The sequence below is a fragment of the Lipotes vexillifer genome, unplaced genomic scaffold (genome assembly GCF_000442215.2).
Source record: "Lipotes vexillifer unplaced genomic scaffold, Lipotes_vexillifer_v1.1 scaffold219, whole genome shotgun sequence".
In the NCBI taxonomy this organism is placed as follows: Eukaryota; Metazoa; Chordata; class Mammalia; order Artiodactyla; family Lipotidae; genus Lipotes; species Lipotes vexillifer.
The window spans coordinates 76,166-101,055 of record NW_006769244.1 but is presented as its reverse complement, the minus strand read 5'-3'; the positions used below and the strand labels follow the sequence as shown (position 1 = coordinate 101,055).

Sequence of the window (24,890 nt, the reverse complement as noted above, 5' to 3'; positions counted from 1 at the left end):
AGTCAAATTCTACTTGAGAATTAACCTGCCTAGCCCACGATCATGGTCATGGTTAGTGCCTTAGTCATTCAGTCAAGGTAAGTTCTTTTGAAGGTCTACTTGGTAACAGGCTCTGGACTAAATATTGGGGAAGGGGGGACACAGTGGTTACAAGTCTCACAGGGCATAAATGCTGGGGTCAGAGAGATAGAATAAAGACGTAAAGGTTGATTAATCAATTTGGATGTATATTTAAATTAAGTGCTATCAAAAAGATAAAATGTGGTACAGGGAGACCTGTGCTCTGTGTGAGTGTGTATGTTTCTGTAGAGGTGTAAAGGAATTAAGCCTGCTTTATCTTTTAGCTAGATGGTCAGGGAAGGTCTCTCTGAGTATGTATGTGGCCTTTAAAACTAAGGACATTATCTAGGAGCTTCCCAAATTGTGGTATCTGTACCTAGTATAAGAGATCATTGTAGTGGGTATATGGGCAACATTTTTTTTATACTGAATTAAGCATTTATTTTGAAGTGCCTTAAAATATAACCATAGCATATAAAAGTTACACTCTCAAGGACGTTAGTTGCTTAGGAGATGCAGAGCAAGAGTCCTGTGGGAACCTGGTGCCCAGGCATGCTCAGGAACAGCTAGTGACCACCTAGGTCACCAGACGGTGGTGGATCCAGAAAGGGCACTCTTTTCCCCTGGCTGAGAACCTCAGTGCAGTGGTTCTCAGCTCAGGGAGATTTCGCTCTCTGAGAGACATTTATCAACGTCTACAGACATTTTAGTTGTCACAGTTGGGGAGCTCTACTGGCGTTTAGTGGGTAGATGCTATTAAACGTGTTATTCAACAGGATTGTTATTAAACATCCTACAAAGCACAGGACCGTCCCACACAAAAAATTATTCAGTCCACAATGTCAACAGTACCAAGGTCGAGAGACCCTGGTGCAGTAATAGTTCTCTTAACCATAACGCCTTTCTCATTACTTACTGGCTAACGAAACATTTTTTTAAAGTCTCACCCCTCTGTGACATTCACCTGGCAATACCCTATGTTAGGATTTCGAAAAGCATAAGCCGTTAAGACTCTCCTCAGAGCAGCGATGCCCATTTCGTTCTGGAAAGCTGGGTGCTCTGGGAGGGAGCGGTGCAGGTCCCTCTCAATCTCCTCCGTGGCGAGGTTGTACTTCCCCATGGACTTCTCCACGAGGTCTTCATAGTACCCGGGATGCGTGGCCTTCTCGTTGATAGCACCTGGGAAATACCCAACAGACGCCACATCAGAAAGTGGAAGCCCCGCCCTTGGACTGTGACCACAGCTGACTGATCCAGACTCTTCACCTTCCTTCCCCTCAAAGGACACTTGCGAGATAATTATGAAATCCCATGATGACGTGTCTGTTGCAATCACGGCCAGATTGTAAATTCACTTCTGTCCTCCTACCCTCTTCTCACTCCATAGTAAGCGGCTGTTTAAAAACCTCCCTACAGGGGCTTCCCTGGTGGCGCAGTGGTTGAGAATCCGCCTGCCAATGCAGGGGACACGGGTTTGAGCCCTGGTCTGGGAAGATCCCACATGCTGTGGAGCAACTAAGCCTGTGCGCCACAACTACTGAGCCCATGAGCCACAACTACTGAAGCCTGCCTGCCTAGAGCCCATGCTCCACAATAAGAGAAGCCACCACAATAAGAAGCCCACGCACTGCAACAAAGAGTAGCCCCCGCTCGCTGCAACTAGAGAAAAGCCCGCATGCAGCAACGAAGACCCAACACAGTCAAAAATAAATTAAAAAAAAAAACAAATACCTCCCTATACTATATGATATCACTTATATGTGGAATCTAAAAAATAATACAAATGAATGTATATGCAATACAGAAACAGACTCACAGACACAGAAAACAAACCTATGGTTACCAAAGGGGAGAGGGAATGGGGAAGGGATAAATTAAGAGGATGGGATTAACAAACTACTATACATAAAATTAATAAGCAACAAGGATTTACTGTAGAGTACAGGGAACTACATTCAATACCTTGTAATAACCTTAATGAAAAAAATCGGAAAAAAGATAACTGAATCTCTATGCTGTATACCTGAAACTAACACAGTCAACTACACTTCAATAACAAAAGTAATAATGATGAATTTAAAAAAGAAAAACCTCCCTAAGATAGAGGTTTCCAACCTAAAAACTGTGTTCCAAGGAACTTCCACAGACAATCCTGAGGGGCTGCTCAGAGAAAAAAAGGGAGGTGGGCAGAGAAAGCCGAACTGAGGCCTCCCCCGCCTCTGCCCTCCCTCAACCAAGCAGCTTTGCTTGTATTTTATTGGGGTTTTCCTTAGGATTTCACTTGAAAAAGGAGGGTCTGCTTCTCAAAATAAGTTTGAAAACTGTTTGCTAAAGCATAAGCTTTGAAGGGCTCACAAACAGCCATACTGAAGGGTAGGAGGAGGTATTAGGACACATGGAGGATTTTTAGAATTGCAGGGGGCAGGGAGGGTATTCCTGGCAGTGATGAGCCACTGCTATGGAGGGGAGTTCCTCAGTGCTGGGGATGACGATGGAGAGGTGGGTGAGAATCACTGCTTTGAGATATTTGCATTTTATGATTCTTAAAGGCAGAAAAACTCTGGATGCAAACATTTGAATCTAAATCTAGTTAAATATAATTTACGTAAGTATAAATTATATATACATACACACATATACATAAATATATACAGATAAAAATACACATACAGGGCTTCCCTGGTGGCACAGTGGTTGAGAGTCCGCCTGCCGATGCAGAGGACATGGGTTCGTGCCCCGGTCCGGGAAGATCCCACATGCCGCGGAGCGGCTGGGTTCGTGAGCCATGGCCGCTGAGCCTGCGCGTCCGGAGCCTGTGCTCCGCAACGGGAGAGGCCGCAACAGTGAGAGGCCCGCGTACCGCAAAAAAAAAAAAACAAAAAAAAAACAAAAAAAACACATACATATATGTACATTATATAATGAATATATATATATGTATATATATATATATACACACACACTATATACACACACTATATACACACACACACACACGTATTTAATGACAGGGCAAACTGATTTGTGTTTCACTGATTAGAAATTAGACCCCTGGGCTGACCCAGTCCTTGCCACAGGTGGTCACCCAGAGAGCCAGCCTCATCACTCACACTTGCCCTGGAAAGGCAGTCTGGTTGACGGCAACTTAACATTGGCTTTGGCTCTCTTCTCAAGGGAGATTTGCAAGGATTTCTTGCCATCTGGCCTGCACCTCACTTTAGTGGGTACAGAGCCAGGCCCTGGTACAGTGGTCCTAAGAGTTATGGGAAGCAGGGCAGGACTCAGGCAGGGCTCCCCTGCTGGGGGCTGGGCTCTCCCCATGGGTGGGCTGGCCTCCATATGAACCCCACGCCCTGTGCACTGGGTGGAAATATGGGCTCAGTTCTCTACCCAACAGAGATGGTGTGTAGACCGCATCATCCTTTGGCCTCACATAGCCCATCACAGTTAAAGAAAACGCTGGGTCTAACTCTGAATGTGTCTCTATAACAAGGCTGTGGACTGTCATATGCTGTTTCCCCGGCAGCTAATGTGTTTCATTTTCATCTAAAATGTGGCTGTAAATAACTTCCAATTTGAATAAAATGAAAATGGAATTTTTTGTTTACTCTGTCAGTGATCTGAATCAGGTTGTCAAGGTGACCTGTTCGCCACACACAAGAAAGACAGCAGACTGGATGGTAAGGATCTTCTTGGGCTGGACTGGTAACTAGAAATGATTTGACTCAAATTTGGGTTTCTAAATGAGGAGCTATGGCTGCTCTATGTAAGGCAAATGAAAAACAAGACGTGTAAATGAGGATAGAACAAACTAGTTTTACATGAAACAGATAAAACCAATTATTTTTCAGGATTCTATCCCCCTACTTCTGAGACATAATATATCTCATTATAGGCAACTGCCATTTATATCCACTTTTAGAAAGAGCTACAGGTGTTTTTTTTTCCAAAGGTTTTCTTATAAGTCTGGTAACTATGCTTTTAATTTTAATGTCATTTTTTAAATAAAAGGTTTTGATAATAGTACTTGTGTCAGATCACCTCACATTAAAATAAAATTTTTCACATGGGCCTATTTAAGACGATTACATTTCAAGCTTCTAACCAGATAAAGTAACTGATTTATATATTAAAGACTGGTGACACCCAAAGAAATGCTCTGATGTTTGTGACAGAATAGATCCCTGGCATACACCGGATGCTTAGTCTGGAAGGAAGGATGGGCTTAGCCCGAAGGACCTCTGGCTTCTGTAGCAGGGCTCAAAGGTTTAACCTGACAGTGTTGTATTTGGGCATGAGCCTGGCAGCGGGCCAGTGAGGATGGACACAGCTTTCCCATGGGTCCAGGACACGTCCCCTTCTGTCCTTCCCGGCATCTCCAGCTTGGAGACTATGATCCAGGAAGGCTTTCGTTCCCAGGGCTGATTCTGGCCTCTTCCCGGTCTCCAGTGATAACCAGCAAATTCAAGAGGTGGCAAAAATCAAGGAGAAGCTTCGTCTATTCCTTCATTTCCACCCTCTCCCCCATCCCAATGAAGACTCTGACGGAGTGCCACACTTAAACATCCTCAATGAAGCTGACACAGCTGGGAAAGGAGAAAAAGCACTTCAAGAATCACAAAGAGTTACACTCTTTTTCTTCAGTCTCCGTTTTATCCTAAATAGAGTTAGTGAAGGAACAGAAGAGGTTATGAGGACTCGAGGGATGGTGTCTTCAACATCTGGTCTGCTGAATATGTGTCCCGTATTTTTACTGAGGGAATTCAACACTGGCAAGGAACTGCGATCTAGCACTGAATCAGGGGGTTACATATTTGAAAGAGCCCTGATGCACGATGGAAGGTGGAAGGGCAGCCCCGGGGTCCCCAGCTCCTACCCCGAGCCCGGCCATACCTGAGAGCAGCAGCCAGAGCTCCCCGCGCATGCTCTCGGGTACGCCCTTCAGCACCAGGTCCCGTGTCTTTTCCGTGCGGTACATGCAAATCCCTTGCCCGTACTCAGCAAAGTGAATCTTCCAGGCTTGCTCTTTCAAAAACTCTTTAGCCTGAAAGGGATAATGAAGCATCACTACATCCCAACGTACTTCCACAATGGTTAGGACAAGTTCGATGGAAGGTCAGAACACTTTCCCTGGTGAATGGAGCAGTTAAGTTCTGGACAGAATTCATGAGAACAGAGAACTCAGATTTTCTCGAGTCCTTGCCAGATATGACACATGTATGCCCGTGGATCTGCCACGAAATTTTCTGTCCTAGAGTCAGAATTGTACCTACCTGAGATGAGTCAGCAGAATGCAAATGATATTTATGGCTTTATGTCTATACCTCCAAGTGAAACAGTGGATGCTTTTTAAACGTGGCCTGAGACATTACGTACTTATTTGTTGGCTGACTTACACAATAGTTAAAAACAAGACCAAAAAAGGTCAGCTGTACCCCCTATAACCCATCTCCTTCCACGATGAGGCCGCTCTGAAACCCAATGACATATAACCATGTCATTATATGTTATATTTATATGTCATTTGTGTTTCTTCAACAAAATATCCTTTACTTGTAGGAAAATATCTATTGACATGTTGATGAGTTTACTTTTATTTAAAAAGATTTTTTAAACGTTATTGTTCTAATATAGAAAGCTCCGGGCAAGAGCAGGCGGCACCCACCAATTTCGGGTTGAACTCCTCGGGAGACCGCCGCCGATACATGGTCATCAGGGTCTGTGTGGCCGTGGGGACGCTGTTGCCATTGAGGTTAAACTGGCGCTCACCGTCAGCATCAGAGCTCGTGCTTCTCTGGGGACTGGAGGAAACGAGGCTGCTGGGCCGAGAATACACCTGCCGATGCAGAGAGCAAAAAGATGCTGGAACCATTTTGGCTACAGAATCTACTTTTTCAGCGTCCTCTGGACAGACACCAATAGCTACGTCATGGTTCCTAAGAGGTTTCTTGTGACGTGACAAAATAGGAGAAAGGCAGCAAGCCAGCACTTTGATGGGGATTAGATGGCGTCATGGGCCACAGAGCTTCAATGCCCAAAATATTTTAGATGCATTTTTACAACAAACTGGTTGGCCACGTGTCTCTCTGATTAGTATGCATGCAAAGCATGATGTGGTTGAATCAGTTGCTAATGGGATCACCTCCCTCACCTCCTCTCTAGCTTCTGGTGCCTCAGAAATGCCTACTAAAGCTTGGAGCAGGAAGACGGGGGCAGGCATGTTACTCATGAGCTCACCATTTTTGCCATGTATTTTCGCTGCTAGTAAGTTGCTCTCTCACTTGAGCTAATTACATATCTTTCAGGGCTCCAGTTCTTTGGATGTCTAGGGCTTAATTCAGTAGGGATACAATTCGTATTTTATCATCATAAAATCATCATAATGATGTTGTATTTCAGTTTTGAGTGACCTCTGTACCATTCCCAACAAGGTCACTTATATAGACCAGAGTCACTTGCTATGTAGCCAGGACAAATTACTTAATAATGCTTTCAACAGTGAAAGAAGAGGGTTAGACCAGATGATCTCTAAGATTCTGTCCGGCCCTATGATCCCAAACATAAACTCCATGAGATTTAAATGAGATACTGCTCTGGACATCAGAGTAGGTGGTTCATCTTAGCACAGCTGCAAAGCTTCAAGATCAAACTAACAGACAGGGAGGTGAACGCCCCCGGGGAAGAGTAAGAAGATGAACCAAAACACCTGCAGGTGCCTTCCACAGACCTCATCATCTGAACTGTTGTAGCTTCCTGCAAACTCTTTGTCCGAGTATATTTTGGAGGTCGTCTGTTGCAGGAAATCAGAGATCCTTTGCACTAGAAAGTCTCTATCTCTCAAATTGGCAAACAGAAAGGTCATCCTGTTCTTGGTGCTGATGGATAAAGGACTGGGGAGCACGCTGGAGCTGTCTGCCTTTTCTACAATCGTCACCTGAAAAGAAACAGGACACCAATAGTATTATTTTCCAGGGATTATCCGACAGCAACCTCTGAGTAGCACTGAAAAGAACACAACACTCTTAAATCTCTGTAGAAACCTCCTCTATTTTGAGGCAAGTTGAGATTCTTTAGCCCTGTTCCAATAAAATAAAACAGCTCATAACAAATCAAACTGGAGCTGGAATCTTACTGGTCTTTCTAAATTAGTAGTTATAAATCGAGAGGGATTTTTGCCCCCCAGGAGACATTTGGCAACATCCAGAGGCACTTCTAGTAGTCACAAGTGGAGGGTACCACTGGCATCTCATAGGTAGAGGAAGGGATGCTGCTAAACATCCTGCAGTGCACAGGACCCAGGACAGCCCACCCCCAACAAAGTCCGGCTCAAGATGCCAATAGTGCCAAGGTTGAGAAACCTTGTTGTAAAGGAATTCTTTGATTTTCATTAAAATTTAATGGAACCATAAGAGGGAGGACTCCTAGCTGTTGCTTCATCTGTAAGAGACAGAAGCAACCGATGACACTGGGCCCTTTTACCAGCTTAATGTGGGGATGGCTTTCAAAACACCACCAATCCTTCAAGCGTCTCATTTAGACTCCAGGGCTTGCATCCTTCACCTCTTGCCACTTTAAAGTTTTAAAGGCTCGATTCTGAACAGACATGATGTAAACAGCTTAACTGCAACCCTATCTGCATTGGCTGACTGTGTGTGTGTGTGTGTGTGTGTGTGTGTGTGTGTGTGTGTGTGTGTGTGTGTGTGCGCGCGCGCGCATGCATAGCATGTGTGGTGAAGTAAGTCTACCACGTCAGGAAAAAAGTAGGAAAGAGGGGCATGTGTTTTAGCTTTGAAATGACGACATATATTTGGTGGCTTATAATAGGATTTTCATCAACTGGAAACTAGGATAAATGCATTACAACTTTTTTCTTTAGCACATTAGGAAGAAAATCTCAAGGCCAGCCCTAGATAAATGGTTTATTTGCAGCAGCTCTGACTCTGTAGAGTTACACGTTTCTTTCCCTTCTTCATTTCCACATGTAAGCAGTCTAGACAGGTTCAACCTCAACCTGTTCATCAGCATTTTCATGTGAAATACATTTCCTCCCAAGCAGAACTTTAAAAACTTTTCTCCCCTTCAAGGCTAAGGAACTTCTTGGAATTGCCTAAAAAGTTGCATGGTCCCAAATGCAAACAGATATTACTGGGGTCCATAAAGGGAAAAACTGCAGGACCTGTCTTCTGTTCTCAGACTTCATAAATATGTACAAGTTAGATATATACTTACACTTTTTTTAAAGGAATCTCCGAGATACCTGGAGTTGCACATAAAAGTGTTTTTTTCCCTCAATGCAAAAGAAGCTAGAGAAATTGGGGAAAAAAAACCCAACTTCTTTATCATGAAAAGGATTTTCCCATGACACTTCAGACATGTGTTAAACACTGCTTATTTTAAAAGACTGATAAAAACTTCCTTTTCTCTCTGTAGATTTTTTGATTCTTTTAGTCACCAGGCATCTGAGATTAAATGACAGATGTCAAGAGAATGAAAGGGTTCAAGTTCTCTGCCTAAAACTCAGACATCACGTGCATCGTGATGGAGTCAAAGTGTAAAGTCCTGTATCTAGCAGGATCATGAATACAGAGACGGCAAGAAAGCTCCGTCAGAAAACCTAGGAAGGTTCCCACGGGTTACAACCTATTTTTCACTGGCAAGTGAGTTCTAGTAGAATTCTACCCCATAAGCTTTGTGCCACCAGGAACGGGCAACAGCTATATCCGAATATTCTACAGAATAATGAGACACATTTTCGTTACCAACTTGGGTTATAAAATAGATCAAATTTAATCAGATCTTGGTGTGTCATATGGAACACTTACAAGGCAATTTATAATTGAAAGAAAAGAGAGACTTTATCTGGAATCTCTAATGAGGACCCTGATCAGTTCACTTTATCCTCCTCCTTTGCTGCCTCAGTAATTTCTATAAAATCTACAGCAATATGATTCTGTGTAAACATTTAACATGTATCGTTTGGTCTACCTTAAGTCTGTATGTAGAATATATATTAACAATCTCCAGTCAATATTTCTACTTATTTATAAAAAGTTAAGTAAAACAACAATTCCTAGTCTACACAATCCTAAAAGTAGCCATTCCAAGGAGGATGCAGTGTTCCCATGGAGGGTCCTGCTCATCAATCAGCTTAACTCAGTTCACAGAGACACCACCTCTACTCAAACAGACCTGGATGGAGGGTGGGAGCCTCGTCCTAGTGTTTTTCTGTCATTATCATACCTAGAGGTAATAAAAATTACATTAAGTCCTTTGCTTCTTCCATTAGTCGAGGTTCAGGATTTACCATGAATATACCTCAACGATTCATCAGGTTAAAGGACAGGGCACTGCTGTCTCATTGAGCATTTCTTTAAAGCTGCATCCTCCAACCACAACATGCTTATTTATTTATTTATTTATTTATTTACTTTGCGGTACGCGGGCCTCTCACTATTGTGGCCTCTCCTGTTGCGGAGCACAGGCTCCGGACGTGCAGGCTCAGCGGCCAGGGCTCACGGGCCCAGCCGCTCCGCGGCACGTGGGATCTCCCCAGACCGGGGCACGAACCCGTGTCCCCTGCATCGGCAGGCGGATTCTCACCCACTGCGCCACCAGGGAAGCCCAACAAGCTTTATTTTTAAATGCTACCTCTACCATTGTCACTCTTCTAACTTACCCTGAAATATGACTGAATAATCTTTGCCCTACCGCCTGCTGGGGAAAACTAGCAAGCAGAAGATGGGCTGAGGACATGAACCACTATTCTCTCAATTCCCCTGAACTCTCACCATCCTATTATAAATCACACTAAAATGTACACAGAGCGCCTGGACCAAACTGGGAGGTGGGGAACAGGAGAGAAGACATCTGGACAGCAGCTCCCAGCCCCTCTCTGCTCCTGAGTTCTCTCTGGATAAATAGAGTGATGATTCACTCAGATTCATAAATGACACATTCACGGTACATTCTTAATCCCAGGATGGGTTTCCGTAGCCAGTCCAGGTCACTCTGCTTTACTATGTTCAGGTAGTACTTGATGAAGAAAATTTTTAGTAGCAGCCTCGGTGATAGATGTTAACTGGACTTATCGTGGTGATCATTCTATAATATATACAAATATCAAATCACTACTTTGTTCACCTGAAACTAATATGTTATGTCAACTACACCACACACACACACACACACACACACACACACACACACACAATTTAGTAACTCCCTAAGACAAAGTTTGCTGGAAAAAGTCATGAAATGCCTTTCAGAGCCAATTGTAAGTCCTGATGAATTATCCATCTCAGAATTCACTCCCAACAATTCCTGGCCTCCAAATGTGTTATAATACCAGTTAGTTCACCCTATAAGAAGGAGAACTAGATTTTTCAATTGCTTAACATTTTGCATTCTTTTTGATCCACCAATTAAACTTCTAGGAACTTATCACTTAAGGAAAATTATACATATGATTGGGAGAAAACTAAAAACAATGCAAAGGTCCAAGCACAGGTAACCTAAAAAGAAGAAATAAATTATACATATCCATTAATGGAATAATATGCAGTCACTAAAAGTTACATGGTAAAAGAATATTTTATGATATGGGGAAAAGTTTAGTGTACACCCACTGTTAAGGGAATTAAGAAAAAAAATAAAAATTCTTTATGTTTTATATCTAAATAATATAAATGACATATACACAGCAATGTATAGAAAGCCTGAAAAGCTGTACAGCAGAATGTCAACATGGTTATCTTTGAAGGGTGGGATTAGGACTGAATTGTGTTTTCTTTTTATTTGTATTTTTACTAATTTTCTGTGATAATGATACAATATTTTTGAAACAAGAAAAAAACAAACAAAATTTGCTTACATAAATGATTTTGTTAAAAAAAAAAAAGAAAAGAAGGCAGAAGGAAACTTGAATCTTTTACTATAGAAAATCTTAATAAAGGGTCAATCTTGATTAAATAGCCAAAGCTTCTAACCGTCTTAATTTCTAGAAAAGGACCAGAGTAAGTTGAAAGTTACCAGGTCAGAAACTGTGGGTCTGCCAGCCCTTGACATCCTAACTTTGAGTTGCTTCTCAACCCCAAACAGCAAGGCTTCCATACAAGTACCAGAATAATCTATCACTGTGAGGACACGACAGAACGCACCTCCACCTCAGATACAATAAGAATGTTGCTTAGTCTTCACTGTCTATGGGCATCAGCCTGGCACTCTATGAAAATACAGACTCCAAAACTTGCAGCGATCCAGAAGATCTGGGGTGGGCTCAGGAATCTGCCACTGTGGCCAGCGGTCCCAGTGGTTCTAATGCAAGGAATCGACAAACGGGACAGATCTGAACACTTGGCTTTCTGATTCACAACGTAGACTGTCTCCTCTGAAGACCAAGCTGCTCAGGCTGTGAGTCAGGTGTGGTAACTACATTTTCTAGCTTCTGTATTTGATGTTTTCACATCTTGGGGCCTTTTTTGACCCAGAGTTAGCCAACTCCTGGAGATAGTAAAGGACTCACCTGTGAGCAGGCCTTTCATAGGCAAACCAGCCAATCCAAGCCCATACCCCAGTGACCTCCTGTATCTGCTCTCACACTCAGGGCCACATTCACCTGCCCTCATCACCCCAGGGCCAGGTACCAGACAACTAGGGATAGGCCCTCTGCCCTGGAGCCTGCCAAAATTATTCAGCTCGCCAATCCTAAGCCTGCGTACCCTGCCTCGCCTGTTTCTTCCCATGGAAACCACAATAAAGGCTCTTGCTCATGTTTTCCCCAGCTTCTCTGCCTGCTGACTCACCCTGGTGCTTCCCTGCGTGGTCCCCACGGCATGGAGTCTTTGAGTATAGCAAGCAATCTTTTCAACGACAGTCATCTCCTGCTCTGTTGGCCTCACCTTACCTGAACAAGAATGAAATCTACATTTTAAAATACCAGGCTGTCTCTGGAAGAAAATATCTCGCAGGTCCCACGGTCACTTAGAGCAATGACAACAAATAAAAGAGTGGCAGGGCTTCCCTGGTGGTGCAGTGGTTGAGAGTCCGCCTGTCGATGCAGGTGACGCGGGTTCGTGCCCCGGTCCGGGAAGATCCCACATGCCGCGGAGCAGCTGGACCCGTGAGCCATGGCCGCTGAGCCTGGGCGTCCGGAGCCTGTGCTCCGCAACGGGAGAGGCCACAACAATGAGAGGCCGCGTACCGCAGATAAAAAAAAGAGTGGCAGATTCCACCAAAGAATTATGAACATTCACCTATGGTTTTAAAAGCCAACCCACGGCTGGTAAAAGATACACAGAAAAGTATTACCAGTAAAACTCTTTAAATACCCTAAAAGTTCCATTTTCACCTGCCACTTACCTCTCGGAGTGGGATAATGAGGCTGCACAGGTTTTCCTCCTTGCTGGTAAAGCAGATGTAGTTTGTGGACACAAACATCTGACCCAAAATGTGCATTTTGTTGAATGGAGTCCAGAGGGTGCAGTCTGTGTGGCCATCTAATTTTTCATCTTTGGGCAGCCGGAAAAGTGCACGGTATCTCTCACTCTTTGCTCTGGCATCCAGATCGCTGGAAAGCAACAAAATTAACTCACCCCACACAAATAAGTTTCAGTACCTCTAAATGATGCGGCAATGGAGGTTCCCCAGCCCATCTTTCCCCTCCTCCATCTTGTGAGACTTATTCCTACCTTGTTGGCTTCCTACTGGCATTAACTCCAAACTATGACCCAAAAGCATAATGAAATTATTTTAATATATTTAGGTCCCTTGTGTAGCCATTTTGCAATCAGTATCTGTGAATGTCAAAGGATCTTAGGAAAACAAGGCCTGGACAGGAAATAATTCTCTTTCTAAAAGAATACAGTAATTTCTTAAGAGATGATTACATTTATCCATGACTCATCCAGAGCCACTCTTGGGGCCTTATCTTTTAAGAACGACCTAATGCAAATACACGCAAGCCACATGAATCTGCTGACTGGCACTGTCCACATTGAGTAGACAATAAAACTGCCCAAAACACAGGAACGACCCACCTCCAGGACAACCAGAGTATCTAACCTTATCTGGGTCCTCAGGTAACTATGATCTTTTCCCTAATGAGTTCCTTTTTCCTGTTCATCACATGGCAGTTATTTAAACCTCTTTGCTCAAGCTTTTATGCAACTTCAGCCCCCTGACGATCCAGTTTCTGGCTTCACAGGGCAAAGACAGGCCCTCTAATTACCTCCCTCCTATCTCCAAAACCAACTCCATCCTCACCTCATCCTACTTCCTTTCCCTGTTTCAAAGGGAGATGTATCAGCACACATAAGCATCCTTTTCCATGTCCTATGAGATGTCACTTTTTAAATTATTCATTTTCTTCTAGCTTTATCTCCATGCTCCCTTCTGTCCCTGCACTTACCCCTCACCAACAAACTCTTCCCATCTGCCTGCTTCATACCATCCTCTGGTCAAATCTTTTTCATTCTAAAATGAGCAAGCCCCCTCCTTTACCATTGAATTTCCTGAAAAAGCAGTCCGTACTGTCCTAATCCCCTTGCCTTGCCTTTCACTTCACGTGCTATTCAACCCACTGCAGTAACCCATCCTCTTGTTACGCTATCAAAACATGTCTCAAATCACCAAAGGTGTTTTAATTGCAGCGACTTCTTGTCAGGTACCAGCTGTACGGCAACGATTGCCAATTCCAGTTTGATGTCCTGCAGGCAACTCAACTCAACACGATCAAAACTGAGCCCTCATAATCCCCTGGACAAGCTCTTCCTTCCGTCATCCCCACCTCAGTTAGGGGTAATTCCATCCATACCATCACACTTTAGAGCATCAGCTTTTCCCCTCGCCTTCTCTCTAGCCCAGATCCAGACTTCCAGGCCTCTGTGCCGCCTCGCTTCATCTCAGGCCCAGCCACCTTTCACACGTGTTATGGACTAACCTCCCTCTGTGCTTTTCCCTTTTGCTTCTCCCGTCATGTTACTCCCTCTGCCTGAAATATCCATCCTACTGACCCTGAATGAGTAATGTCTACTATGTCTTGAGGGCCCAGCTCCAAGCAGCTCCGCTGAGAGGTCTTTCCTACACACTCTGCCCATCTCCCCATGTGTGTGCTCATGGTGCTCTGCTCATAGGAACAGAAGAGGTCCCATCCCATTGTACTGGAGCTGGTCGTGTCTGCCTCGCTTAATGAACTGGGAGTGCCTTACGTAGTCTTTTTCAGTTTTGTATCTATACCTGGAAAACTGTTCTGAACCCTTGAAGTTGTTCAGAAAAGGTTAACTTTCATAAAGGAAGAGATGTGTTTCTTGTTCCTAAAATCTGTAAAAGACTCTAAGTCTCTGACACCTACCGTTTTAGAGCAGACACTTTTTTAGGAGATTTCTTTTTCAGTTTAGGCAGGGATCGATCTTGTTCAAACCCCTCATTGTCTAAGAGTTGCCTCATGGCGATGTTGGCGAGCTGCTCCATTAACTTGAAGGTCTCATTGATGTTGAGGAATACGGAGAAGAAATGTTCGCTGGACCTTGTGCTCACTTTGATCACGTCAGGCAGAAGCAGCGTGGCGTTCTTCTCGAGCTGAGTGATGTCCACCCACCGGATAACCAGCTTGGCTGAGCACAGGGAACAATGCTGGGTCAACACACAGCTGCTCAAAATCCTTTCGAGATACTGGAAACTAACAACCCTGCCCCCCAATTTCACTGACCTCCTTTGAGTTTATATGCCCATGTTTATCATTGTTCTGTTTGTTAGTTTTAACAGACAAACCTGGACCACAAAAATTCTGAGTTACAATTATTACGGATTTAAGTCCATGTCTACTAAATGAATTATGCCTTCAAAACCAATTTCGTCACAACTGTTGAGCCAAAAATGATTGAATTCAACTGTTAAGTCATCACAAAATAGTGCTGGCTCAATTACAACTACAGATTTATTATTGTTGATGTTTGGATGTGGTTTATGCGTTCAGGGCAGGCAAACCTCAGTAGACTTTCAAAAGCTTCCCTCTGAAATTCTAGAGAACTCACCTTCCCTTCCCATCAGAAAAGAATAAAAGCAAAGGTGGTTAATACTAAGGTACATCCAACCCTGTCGGGGAACCTTCCCCTTCCAGTAGCTGCAAGAGTAATAGTTGACGAGCTTCTCTTCCTCAGGCATTCCAAACAGCCGATGGAACTTCACAATGGCTTCCTTGAACTTCTCTGTGTCGTCATCTTCCTTCACATCATTGATTTTGTTATACTCTGCAATGATGCCCTAAGGAGCGATAAAGCACAAAACACACAACTGGTATCACTATGACTAGAGCTGCTTTTTCCCGTATCTTGTACATAACTGGAACGGAACAAAAAATTTCTAAGGCTAGAGTTTAAAAAAACTGAATTATTTTCAAAGCCAACTCCCCAATTCTAAGCCAATTAACAAGCACCATTTATGTACTAAAAGATTTCCAAAGAGCAATATAGATTTTAATATCTGTTTATTGGTACTAATCATTTTTTTAAGTTCACTTAAAATGAAGCCCATAGTTTTCTTTTACAAATGAGGAGATGAAAAGATTTTGCTGGTTCTACTACTTGTCCTAGCTTATCATGATGGACTTATCCCAAAGGTCAACCAACGTCTGCCTTTCTCAAAAACTCAATGAGGGGCTTCCCCAGTGGTCCAGGGGTTAAGAATCCACCTTCCAGGGCTTCCCTGCTGGCACAGTGGTTAAGAATCCTCCTGCCAATGCAGGGGACATGGGTTTGAGCCCCGGTCTGGGAAGATCCCACATGTCGCAGAGCAACTAAGCCCGTGTGCTACAACTACTGAGCCTGTGCTCTAGAGCCTGCGAGCCACAACTGCTGAAGCCCGCACACCTAGAGCCTGTGCTCCACAACAAGAGAAGCCACCGCAATGAGAAGCCCTTGCACTGCAACGAAGAGTAGCCCCTGCTTGCTGCAACTCAAGAAAGCCCGCACACAACAACGAAGACCCAACACAGCTAAAAATAAAATAAATAAAATAAAATTTAAAAAAAGGATCCGCCTTCCAATGCAGGGGACTCAGGTTCGATCCCTGGTCAGGGAGCTAAGATCCCACATGCTGCAGGACAATTAAGCCCGCACGCTGCAACTACTGAGCCCATGCATTCTGGAGCCCTCGTGCCGCAACGAAAGATCCTGTGTGCTACAACTAAGCAACTAAGACCCGACACAGCCAATAAATAAATAAATAAATAAATAAATAAATAAATAAATAAATATTTTAAAAATAAACAAATAAATAAAAGACTGACATTGGGGACTTCCCTGGTGCCCCAGTGGTTAAGACTTCACGCTCCCAATGCAGGGGGCCTGAGTTTGATCCCTGGTCAGGGAGCTAGATCCTGCGTGCGGCAGAGCAGCCAAATAAATAAAAAAACAAAAACTCAGCGACATTTCATCACGAATGGAAAGAGAGGAAGAAAGACCAAAACACATGCCACTAACTGACACTGGCCACAGACCCACTGTCTCAGGGCCATGAATAACATCAGGCAACATAGATAAAAGGAACAAGCCCCCATTTGAGCAGAAATGGGGTGAATATTGGAGCAAAAATTAGAGTAGACACACAACCCTTAGTCAGTTGCACAGGAAATAAAATATATACACGGCATGTGACTGGCTTAATCTACTATTTAATCACTATAGTAGCTTGAGAGGCTGTTTCATTGTTACCCAGTTCCTTCATAATTCCCTGAAAAATGGCTCCTACCTATATCCCTTGACAGAAAACGCTCCTTGGAATTCCACCTTGACTTTGTAATCACCAAAACCTCTCACCTCATCTCCATTTTCTCTGATCACAAGGTAGCTAGAAAAGCATGAGCTTTTGAGCATGAAAGTCTTGGGTTTCAATCCCAAAGGTGTCACTGCATGTCTGTGTGAATTTGGGCAACTTCTCAGGTTCTCCTTGACATGACTGAGCCCTCTGTATTCCCAGGATAGAAAACTGAAATTGCCTCATACGTAGAATTCCTGCCTCTGGGCTCTTACGCTCCCAGTATATGCTGGATACTCCCTATAAATTTATCTCCCTAAAACTTATTAAAAAACTACAAAATTCTTATTATCAAAATTCTGTTTCCCTATAATCACCATATAAAATCTAAAATTCTATACCATGCACGTTGTTGATCCAACCAACACTGCAACCTTTGCTTTCACTGTACTACATCTGACAAGATTCCCAATTGTTTTCTTCTGCCTTAGTCAGCCTAAGGCACACTCAGGGCCTGAATGTGTCATTTTTCTGCTTTTCTACCTTCTTGCCTGTGGACCTGCCATTCTGAGTGCCTAAAATCTAGAATCAGACTGTTGTCTGTTTCACTAATCCTACCTAGTCTCAAAGTCTGGTCTAATTCCCACCTCCTTATGAATGCTTCTCCCAGCTATGACGGTCCTTCCCCACATTAAGTACTTTTGATTCTCTCTGCCTGATGTATTGAAATTTATTTTTCAATACATATAACGTCCTGAATTTTATTTTCACTGCCAGACCTTCCACCCTAGTTGCCAGCAGTTGTGGTACTAAGGAGTGATGGTGGGAGGGAGGGGAAGGAGGGCTTTAGTCTTCCATTATCTCCAACACCATTCAATTCTAGTAAAAAAACAGACTATGTAAACAACTACAACAGCAAACACAACCCAAGACAAGTTTCCAGCCTATTCTTCTAATAAGTAGCCAAATTTAGCCCCTTTACATAGTCCAGGAATTATCACAATGGCTTCGCAACTGGCATGCCATCAGGCATCTTTCCACACTGTGATATATTTTGTATGGCTACACGCATTCCCACCTTTAAAGTGTCCACAGGTTATCAGTGTAAGAGGGAAAAAGTCCAATCTGCATCTCATGCCATAAAACCCCTTTCTTGATCTGCCCAAATCAACCTATCCAGGCTCAGTGTAAATATCCTCTGTGAAACTAACCCAATCCCAAATGAGGACTTGCATTCTCATCTCTGTGTTCTCTTTATACGCTGGCTGAAAGTATTTTGTTTATATGTCCCTCGACCACTAAATATACATTTCAAAAACAAATATAATGCGTCGAACAGTTTTTACCACCAGTACCTAGCAACTAAAAGACATTTAATAAAAGATTATTAAAAGGGTAGGGCTTCCCTGGTGGTGCAGTAGTTAAGAATCTGCCTGCCAGTGCAGGGGACAGAGGTGTCAGCCCTGGTCCGGGAAGATCCCACATGCCACAGGGCAACTAAGCCCGTGCGCCACAACTACTGAGCCTGCGCTCTAAAGCCGGCGAGCCACAACTACTGAAGCCTGCGCGCCTAGAGCCCATGCTCTGCAACAAGAGAAGCCACGGCAATGAGAAGCCCGTGCACCGCAACAAAGAGTAGCCCCCGCTCACCGCAAGTAGAAGGCCCGCACGCGGCAACGAAGAGCCAATGCAGCCAAGAATAAATAAATTAAATAAACAAAATTTTAGAAAAAGTTTATAAGGGTATATGTTTTCTTTCCAAATTAGCAGGTATCTTAAGGGGCCATATCTTAGTCTTTATTGTGTCCTGCAGAGTCACAGATTTCTAAGTCTAAAATTGTTTGAGTTAGCAAACCTAACTTCGAAAGCTAAGTACCAAGTTGCTGACTCCTGTTCTTCTGTCATATGGGAGGACTGAATGGCTGGCATCGGTAGTAGCAATGTACTTCCCTGAGAGTATCTAAGGTAAGGCTGTTTCCTCTAATTACTTTTGGTGCTACTCCACTGAGAGAATAGAGATGTTGGCTTTGATGGAGGCCGGGGGAGACCCATTTTGGACCTCGGCTGCTTTGAGAGTGAGCAGGCTTTCGTAGCGTGCTATCCTACGGAACTGTAGACAGCCAGGAGGCAGCAATGAGGGCACTGGACCTCTGGGTGGGGAGCAGAAGAAGCCACTTCAGAGAGAAGAGGGGTGGAAACACCCTTCCCAGTTGGCACACACATCTACAGCCTATGCGACACTTCAAAGTTATCAGTGCCTTCAGACGGGGAGCCCAAAATATGTAAGAATGAAAAGAAGAAATAAATAAATGAATAGATGAAAGGGACTGAATGAGAACCACTAATAAGAAGTAGCAGTTGGGGGGGCTTCCCTGGTGGCGCACTGGTTGAGAGTCCGCCTGCCGATGCAGGGGACGCGGGTTCGTGCCCCAGTCCGGGAAGATCCCACGTGCTGCGGAGCGGCTGGGCCCGTAAGCCATGGCCGCTGACCCTGCACGTCCGGAGCCTGTGCTCCGCAACGGGAGAGGCCGCAACAGTGAGAGGCCCGCGTACCGCAAATAAAAAAAGAAAAAAAAATTTAGTAAAGTAGAAGAAATAAAATAAAAATTGATCAGTCTGTAGAATTTTAATGAAAAACACTGTTGGATCACTTCCTAGAATTTCTCCTTAACCTAGATTTAAAGAAAGGCTTCTATGACTGAACATCCAGATGCTATAATAGAAAGAATTGATGATTTTGACCAAATAAAAATTTAAACTTTGCCTGGCGGAAATTATCATGAGCCAAGTCAAATGACAAACATATATCATTGATACAGGGCTAACAGGCTTTGTATAAAAATAACTTTTACGGGCTTCCCTGGTGACGCAGTGGTTGAGAGTCTGCCTGCTGATGCAGGGGACATGGGTTCGTGCCCCGGTCCGGGAAGATCCCACATGCCGCGGAAAGGCTGGGCCCGTGAGCCATGGCCGTTGAGCCTGCGCTCCACAACGGGAGAGGGCACAACAGTGAGAGGCCCACATACCGCAAAAAAAAAAGAACTTTAAAAAATATGTATATATTTATTTGGCTGCACTGGGTCTTAGCTGCGGCACATGCGATCCTCATTGCCGAGTGCAGGATCTTCAGCTGCGGCATGCAGGTTCCTAGTTGTGGTATGCGGGATCCAGTTCCCCGACCTGGGATCAAACCTGGGCCCCTGCACCGGGAGCGCAGAGTCTTAGCCACTGGACCACCAGGGAAGTCCCAAGAACTTTTAAAAGTTAAAGAAAAATAAGACCAAAGTCTCAGAGAAAAATAGGTAAAAGACATGAACAGTCTACAAACAGGGTTATAAAAACAGCCCTTAAACATAAGAAAAGATGTTTAACTTCACTCATAAATTAGATAAATACAAATTAAAACAATACTAAAACAAGCGTGGCACGGAGCAGCTAGAGCCCATGCGTCACAACTACTGAGCCTGTGCTCTACAGCCCGCGAGCCACAACTACTGAGCCCACATGCCACAACTACTGAAGCCCAAGCACCTAGAGCCCGTGCTCCCCAACGAGAGAAGCCACCACAATGAGAAGCCCGTGCTTCCGAGCCCCCGCTCGCCACAACTAGAGAAAGCCCGCGCGCAGCAATGAAGACCCAACACAGTCGGAAAAAAAAAAAAAAAAAAAAAAAGGCAAATGCAGAGGAGCATATATACAGGGAGGCTTATGTATAAGAATTGAAGAGAAATAAGAAAAATACATATATTTGGCCTATTTTTACAAAAAGAAACACAGGAAGGATAAGCCAGAATAGCAATGAGACTGGTTAACTACGAGGGGTTGGGGGAAGAAGGGTAGCAAGGATGCAGGAGGAGGTAACACTTTTTGAGGAATTTTGACTTTTGGAAGCATGTTAATATCTTCTGTATTCAAAAAAAAAAAAAAAATTAAACTCTCAACGTCAGGAAGAAGAAAGAGCCTAAAATGGCAAGCAAACTGAAACAAATGGCTGATTCCAGGCCTGGGACAGGGAAGGTACCAGATGAGTCTGGAACACACTGTTAGACCAGGGTAGGAAGCGCTCAAAAGCGTAGTGGGAGCAAGTCATAAGGACAAAGGAGGTAATTTTTTTTTTTTTTTAGTGTGGCAAAAAAAGATCCAGATATCTTTAGCCTTTCTGTACCATATAAAATTAAGAGGCCAAAAGTATATAAACTTAAACTTATGCTTAATAATGAATGTTTCAGGGCTTCCCTGGTGGCACAGCGGTTAAGAATCCGCCTGCCAATGCAGGGGACACGGGTTCGAGCCCTTGTCTGGGAAGATTCCACATGCCACCGAGCAACTAAGCCCGAGAGCCACAACTACTGAGCCCACGAGCCACAACTACTGAAGCCCACATGCCTAGAGCCCATGCTCCGCAACAAGAGAAGCCACCACAATGAGAAGCCCACGCACTGCAAGAAAGAGTAGCCCCTCCTTGCCGCAACTAGAGAAAGCCTGCGCACAGCAATGAAGACCCAATGCAGTAAAAAATAATAAATAAATAAATAAATAAATAATTAAAAATATATAATGAATGTTTCAGTATTTTATCTTAGTTAGAAAAGGAGGCAATTGATAGGGGCTCTAGCCAAATCTGGGAGAGGGTGAGTACCAAAATAAGCCCAGCAATGAAACAGAAGCTACTGAAAAACACAGGAAGCCACAAGTCCATATCAATAATAAATAGATAAAAAGGTAAATAGAGGGAGGGCTCTTGCTTAGAGTGGAAGTGCCAACTAGTAAATGTGAGGGAACACTGGAGTTGGAAAATCGTCATTTTATAAACCATCACAACAAAGATTGGTTCAACAACAAAAAATCACTGATGGATGCTAAAGCAAGGGAGAAATGTTGATAAAAAGCAGGATATTTCTGGAACCTTAAAGTGTCTTCCTACAGAAAATTGCAAGGGTAAAATTAGTAACTCTACAGGGGAGAAATTGGCTAGCACTTTGCTGGGTTTATATCACCAATGGGTGGTGGACAGGTGTCACGTGCCTTCAGAAAAGACACTCTGGAAAGGACACAGGATCACTTATGAAGTGTCGCATCCATAAATGCATAATCTGAAGCAAATCATGCAGGGACATCTGACAAAACCCCAAATGAAAAATGTCCTATTAAAAAAACGACCATACACTTAGAAACAGTAATGTCATAAAAGACAAAGAAAGGCAATTGAATGATCCAGACTGAAGGAGACAAAAAACTAATCCAGTAGCTTCCTAGACTGGATCTTGCACTGGAATGGAAAAAATGTTATACATGACATTATTGGGTCATTTAACAAAATTGGAATATTTGCCAACTATTATAGTATTCATATTAAATTTACTGCAGGCGATAACTGTTGTTAACACTGTGTTTGTTATTTAATAGAAGAGCCCTGTTCTTAGAAATATACACTGAAGCATCTGGAGGAAATTCCTCTAAAATAGAGTAATGGAGCCTACAAATAATAAAGTAAACGGGATAAATTGTTAACAACAGGGGAATATGGGTAAAGGGTCTACAGGTGTGTTTTATACAATTTTTAGTTTTGCAACTTTTCTGTGTTTGAAATTCTTTCCAGTGAAAAGTTTGGTTTTTTTTTAAAAAAGATTCCATGTTAATAAACCACTACCTGTATTTTTCCTCTCACAAATGTGGTGATATCGTTCTCATTTTCAAAGATGGAAAGTGTCTGCAGCAGATTCTGCTCAAGCCATTCCCAGTGTTCGGTGATTTCTTTTCTGGAACCACCTGTACGAATGTAAAACGATAATAATAAATGTCAGCAAGTAAAAGATACTTTAAAAGCCAGGCTCACTTCATCCATGCGCAGTGCCATGGAAGGAGAATACTGTTCCCAACAGCTCTGCCTCCAAATGCTTTCTCTCCTTCAGAAGGGACACACAGAAGATGCTGAAGGATGTAGAAACCCAAAGATTAAGTACTGTGTTATGGTCACGTCTGATCAGGTGAGTCCAGAAACTTTTTGGACAGTCTTTCAGAGTAGAAGGCAGCAACGTTTCTCCTGTTCACTTTCTGGATTTAGCCCTATCTATCCCCTTTTCTCCCCCGAGGACCTGCACTTTTCAGGGTAACACAGATCTTGTAGGCTACTAGGTTACAGCTGTTAAGTTGCAACAATATGAGGGCTCTGGTATGTCACTGGAGAGCTGATGTAACCACCTCCTATAATGGGCAAAAAATGATCCTCACTCCTTTCAATTATGAATGAGATGTGAAAATGGACTATCGCTAGGGAATAGCAGCCCGGCTCTCACCAGCACTGTTGCCCTGAATTGTAACGGGATGAGGTCATCCTCATAGCCTCCATCCAAATCAGAAAGCAGAAGCATAAGTCACCTCGCCTGGCAACTTCCAAACTGAAACAACCTCAGCCTCGTAGCATAGATAACCTGGCGCCCTGCTCTCTACTCACAAACGCAGGGCATAACAGGGATGCCAACACAACGTGTTTGTCAAGACTGTAATAAACTGCCTTCCTTTTTAAATTTTTTTTTTCTTGCTCTGGGATCATTAGTGACCCTGCAGCAGAACAGTGTGTTAGAAATCATCCATATCATATACATAAATTCAGAATTAAAGAATGATTCACCCCTTCAGATGTCTCCTTAGATTTCCAAGTTATCTTTTAATTGATTTCTTAAAAATGGCGTCTCTCTGTCCTTTGTCACCAGCAATTCAAAATATCTCAGAATCTCACTCTCGTTCCTGACTGGGAAAGGTCGAAGATACAAATGTGTCCACAATGATACTCAGATCTGTGAGGGACAGAACTAAAATCCCTTGGAGAATAAGAGGCAGGCTTGAGGGGTTTCAGATCCGCTGATCGAGGAAAGGCAAAACCAAACCAAACCAAACCAAACCCACGTTCATTTTCTTTCACTTTAAGCCTAAGCACCAAAAATTGCCTACATGGAATGCTTTTGTAGAGGGTGAAGAGCAAATTTCTGAGGGGAGAGGCAGCCCTACGGAAACACAAAAGAAGAGATTGTCTGGAGCTCTTCACGGGCACTTTCCATGGCTCACTCTTTCGGGGCCATATAGTCAACCACATGGAAAAGCAATCAATGACTCACTACTACGTTGTCATGGCAAGAGGTAGAACTCAGGATACCTGGGTTCCCCTCCCTCTCTGCCACCAGCCAGTTGGGTGCCTTTAGACAGTTTGCTTCATCTCTCTCTGTCTCAAACTGTTTACATGTAACATGGAGACAGATAAAAATACCCAACCCCTTACTCGTATCAGAGCAATGTTGTAAAAAAAAAAAATCACACGGAATAATGTCTATAGATACACTTTGGAAAGTAGAAAACAGCGTTCAGATGCAAAGTACAATGCCCATTTGGAATATTTAGGGAATGAGTCAGCCAGAGAGCTTTAAACATTTTAGACTTTAAAATTTTAAATAGGGATTGGAAAATTTTCTAAAGCATATTGCACCCTTCCTTGTCTGTAAACAGGTCACTCCCATCACCAGCTGTGACTGGCTGTGATACAGAGCCCAGTCCAGAGTGAATGCCAGCCACGTGCCCTCCAACCGCCGTCCCATCTGTACCTACTGGCAACAGTCAGATGTTCACACCTCAGGACAGAGGCACTTCCAGCTACCCAAGGGACTGCAGGATTTCTGCAGACCTACTGGGCACAATTCCCAGCCTCTGATTTTGCTTCTCCTCGCCCCTGCCTATGTTGATCACAGATGTGCCTTCCAGAGGCCAGTTTGCACACATCCCTTAGCTCAGCCAGGGCAGTCTGGCTGTTGACTGGTATCCCACCATGTGCTGCCCTTTACCAGGTGATCATACCAGGTACTTGACCTTGGAGTCCCTGTTATACTGGTGGTGGAATCTAACCACAAGTCAACCTCACTGTTCCTTGGTTATCCTGGACAGAAAAGCCCATCGGCTGCAAGATCCAGGGCAGACCAGGTGTGCCCTCACCTTTGCACACACTGCCTTCAGTTTTTTTTGTGCTTATTCATACAGGCCCACCCCCCATCACCCCCCAACACACACACACACACACACACACACACACACAC

At 43.6% G+C, this 24,890-nt stretch overlaps 1 protein-coding gene across 1 annotated transcript in view; it reads right to left on the bottom strand.

Annotated features, from left to right (window-relative positions):
- The window catches only part of TBC1D9 (TBC1 domain family member 9), a 113,943-nt gene that overhangs the window by 32,784 nt on the left and 56,269 nt on the right, over positions 1–24,890 (bottom strand). Inside the window, 8 exon segments of the mRNA XM_007445522.1 lie at positions 1,025–1,239; positions 4,954–5,104; positions 5,726–5,896; positions 6,788–6,994; positions 12,418–12,625; positions 14,408–14,669; positions 15,090–15,318; positions 22,460–22,578. Coding sequence (XP_007445584.1) covers positions 1,025–1,239; positions 4,954–5,104; positions 5,726–5,896; positions 6,788–6,994; positions 12,418–12,625; positions 14,408–14,669; positions 15,090–15,318; positions 22,460–22,578 — 1,562 coding nt within the window.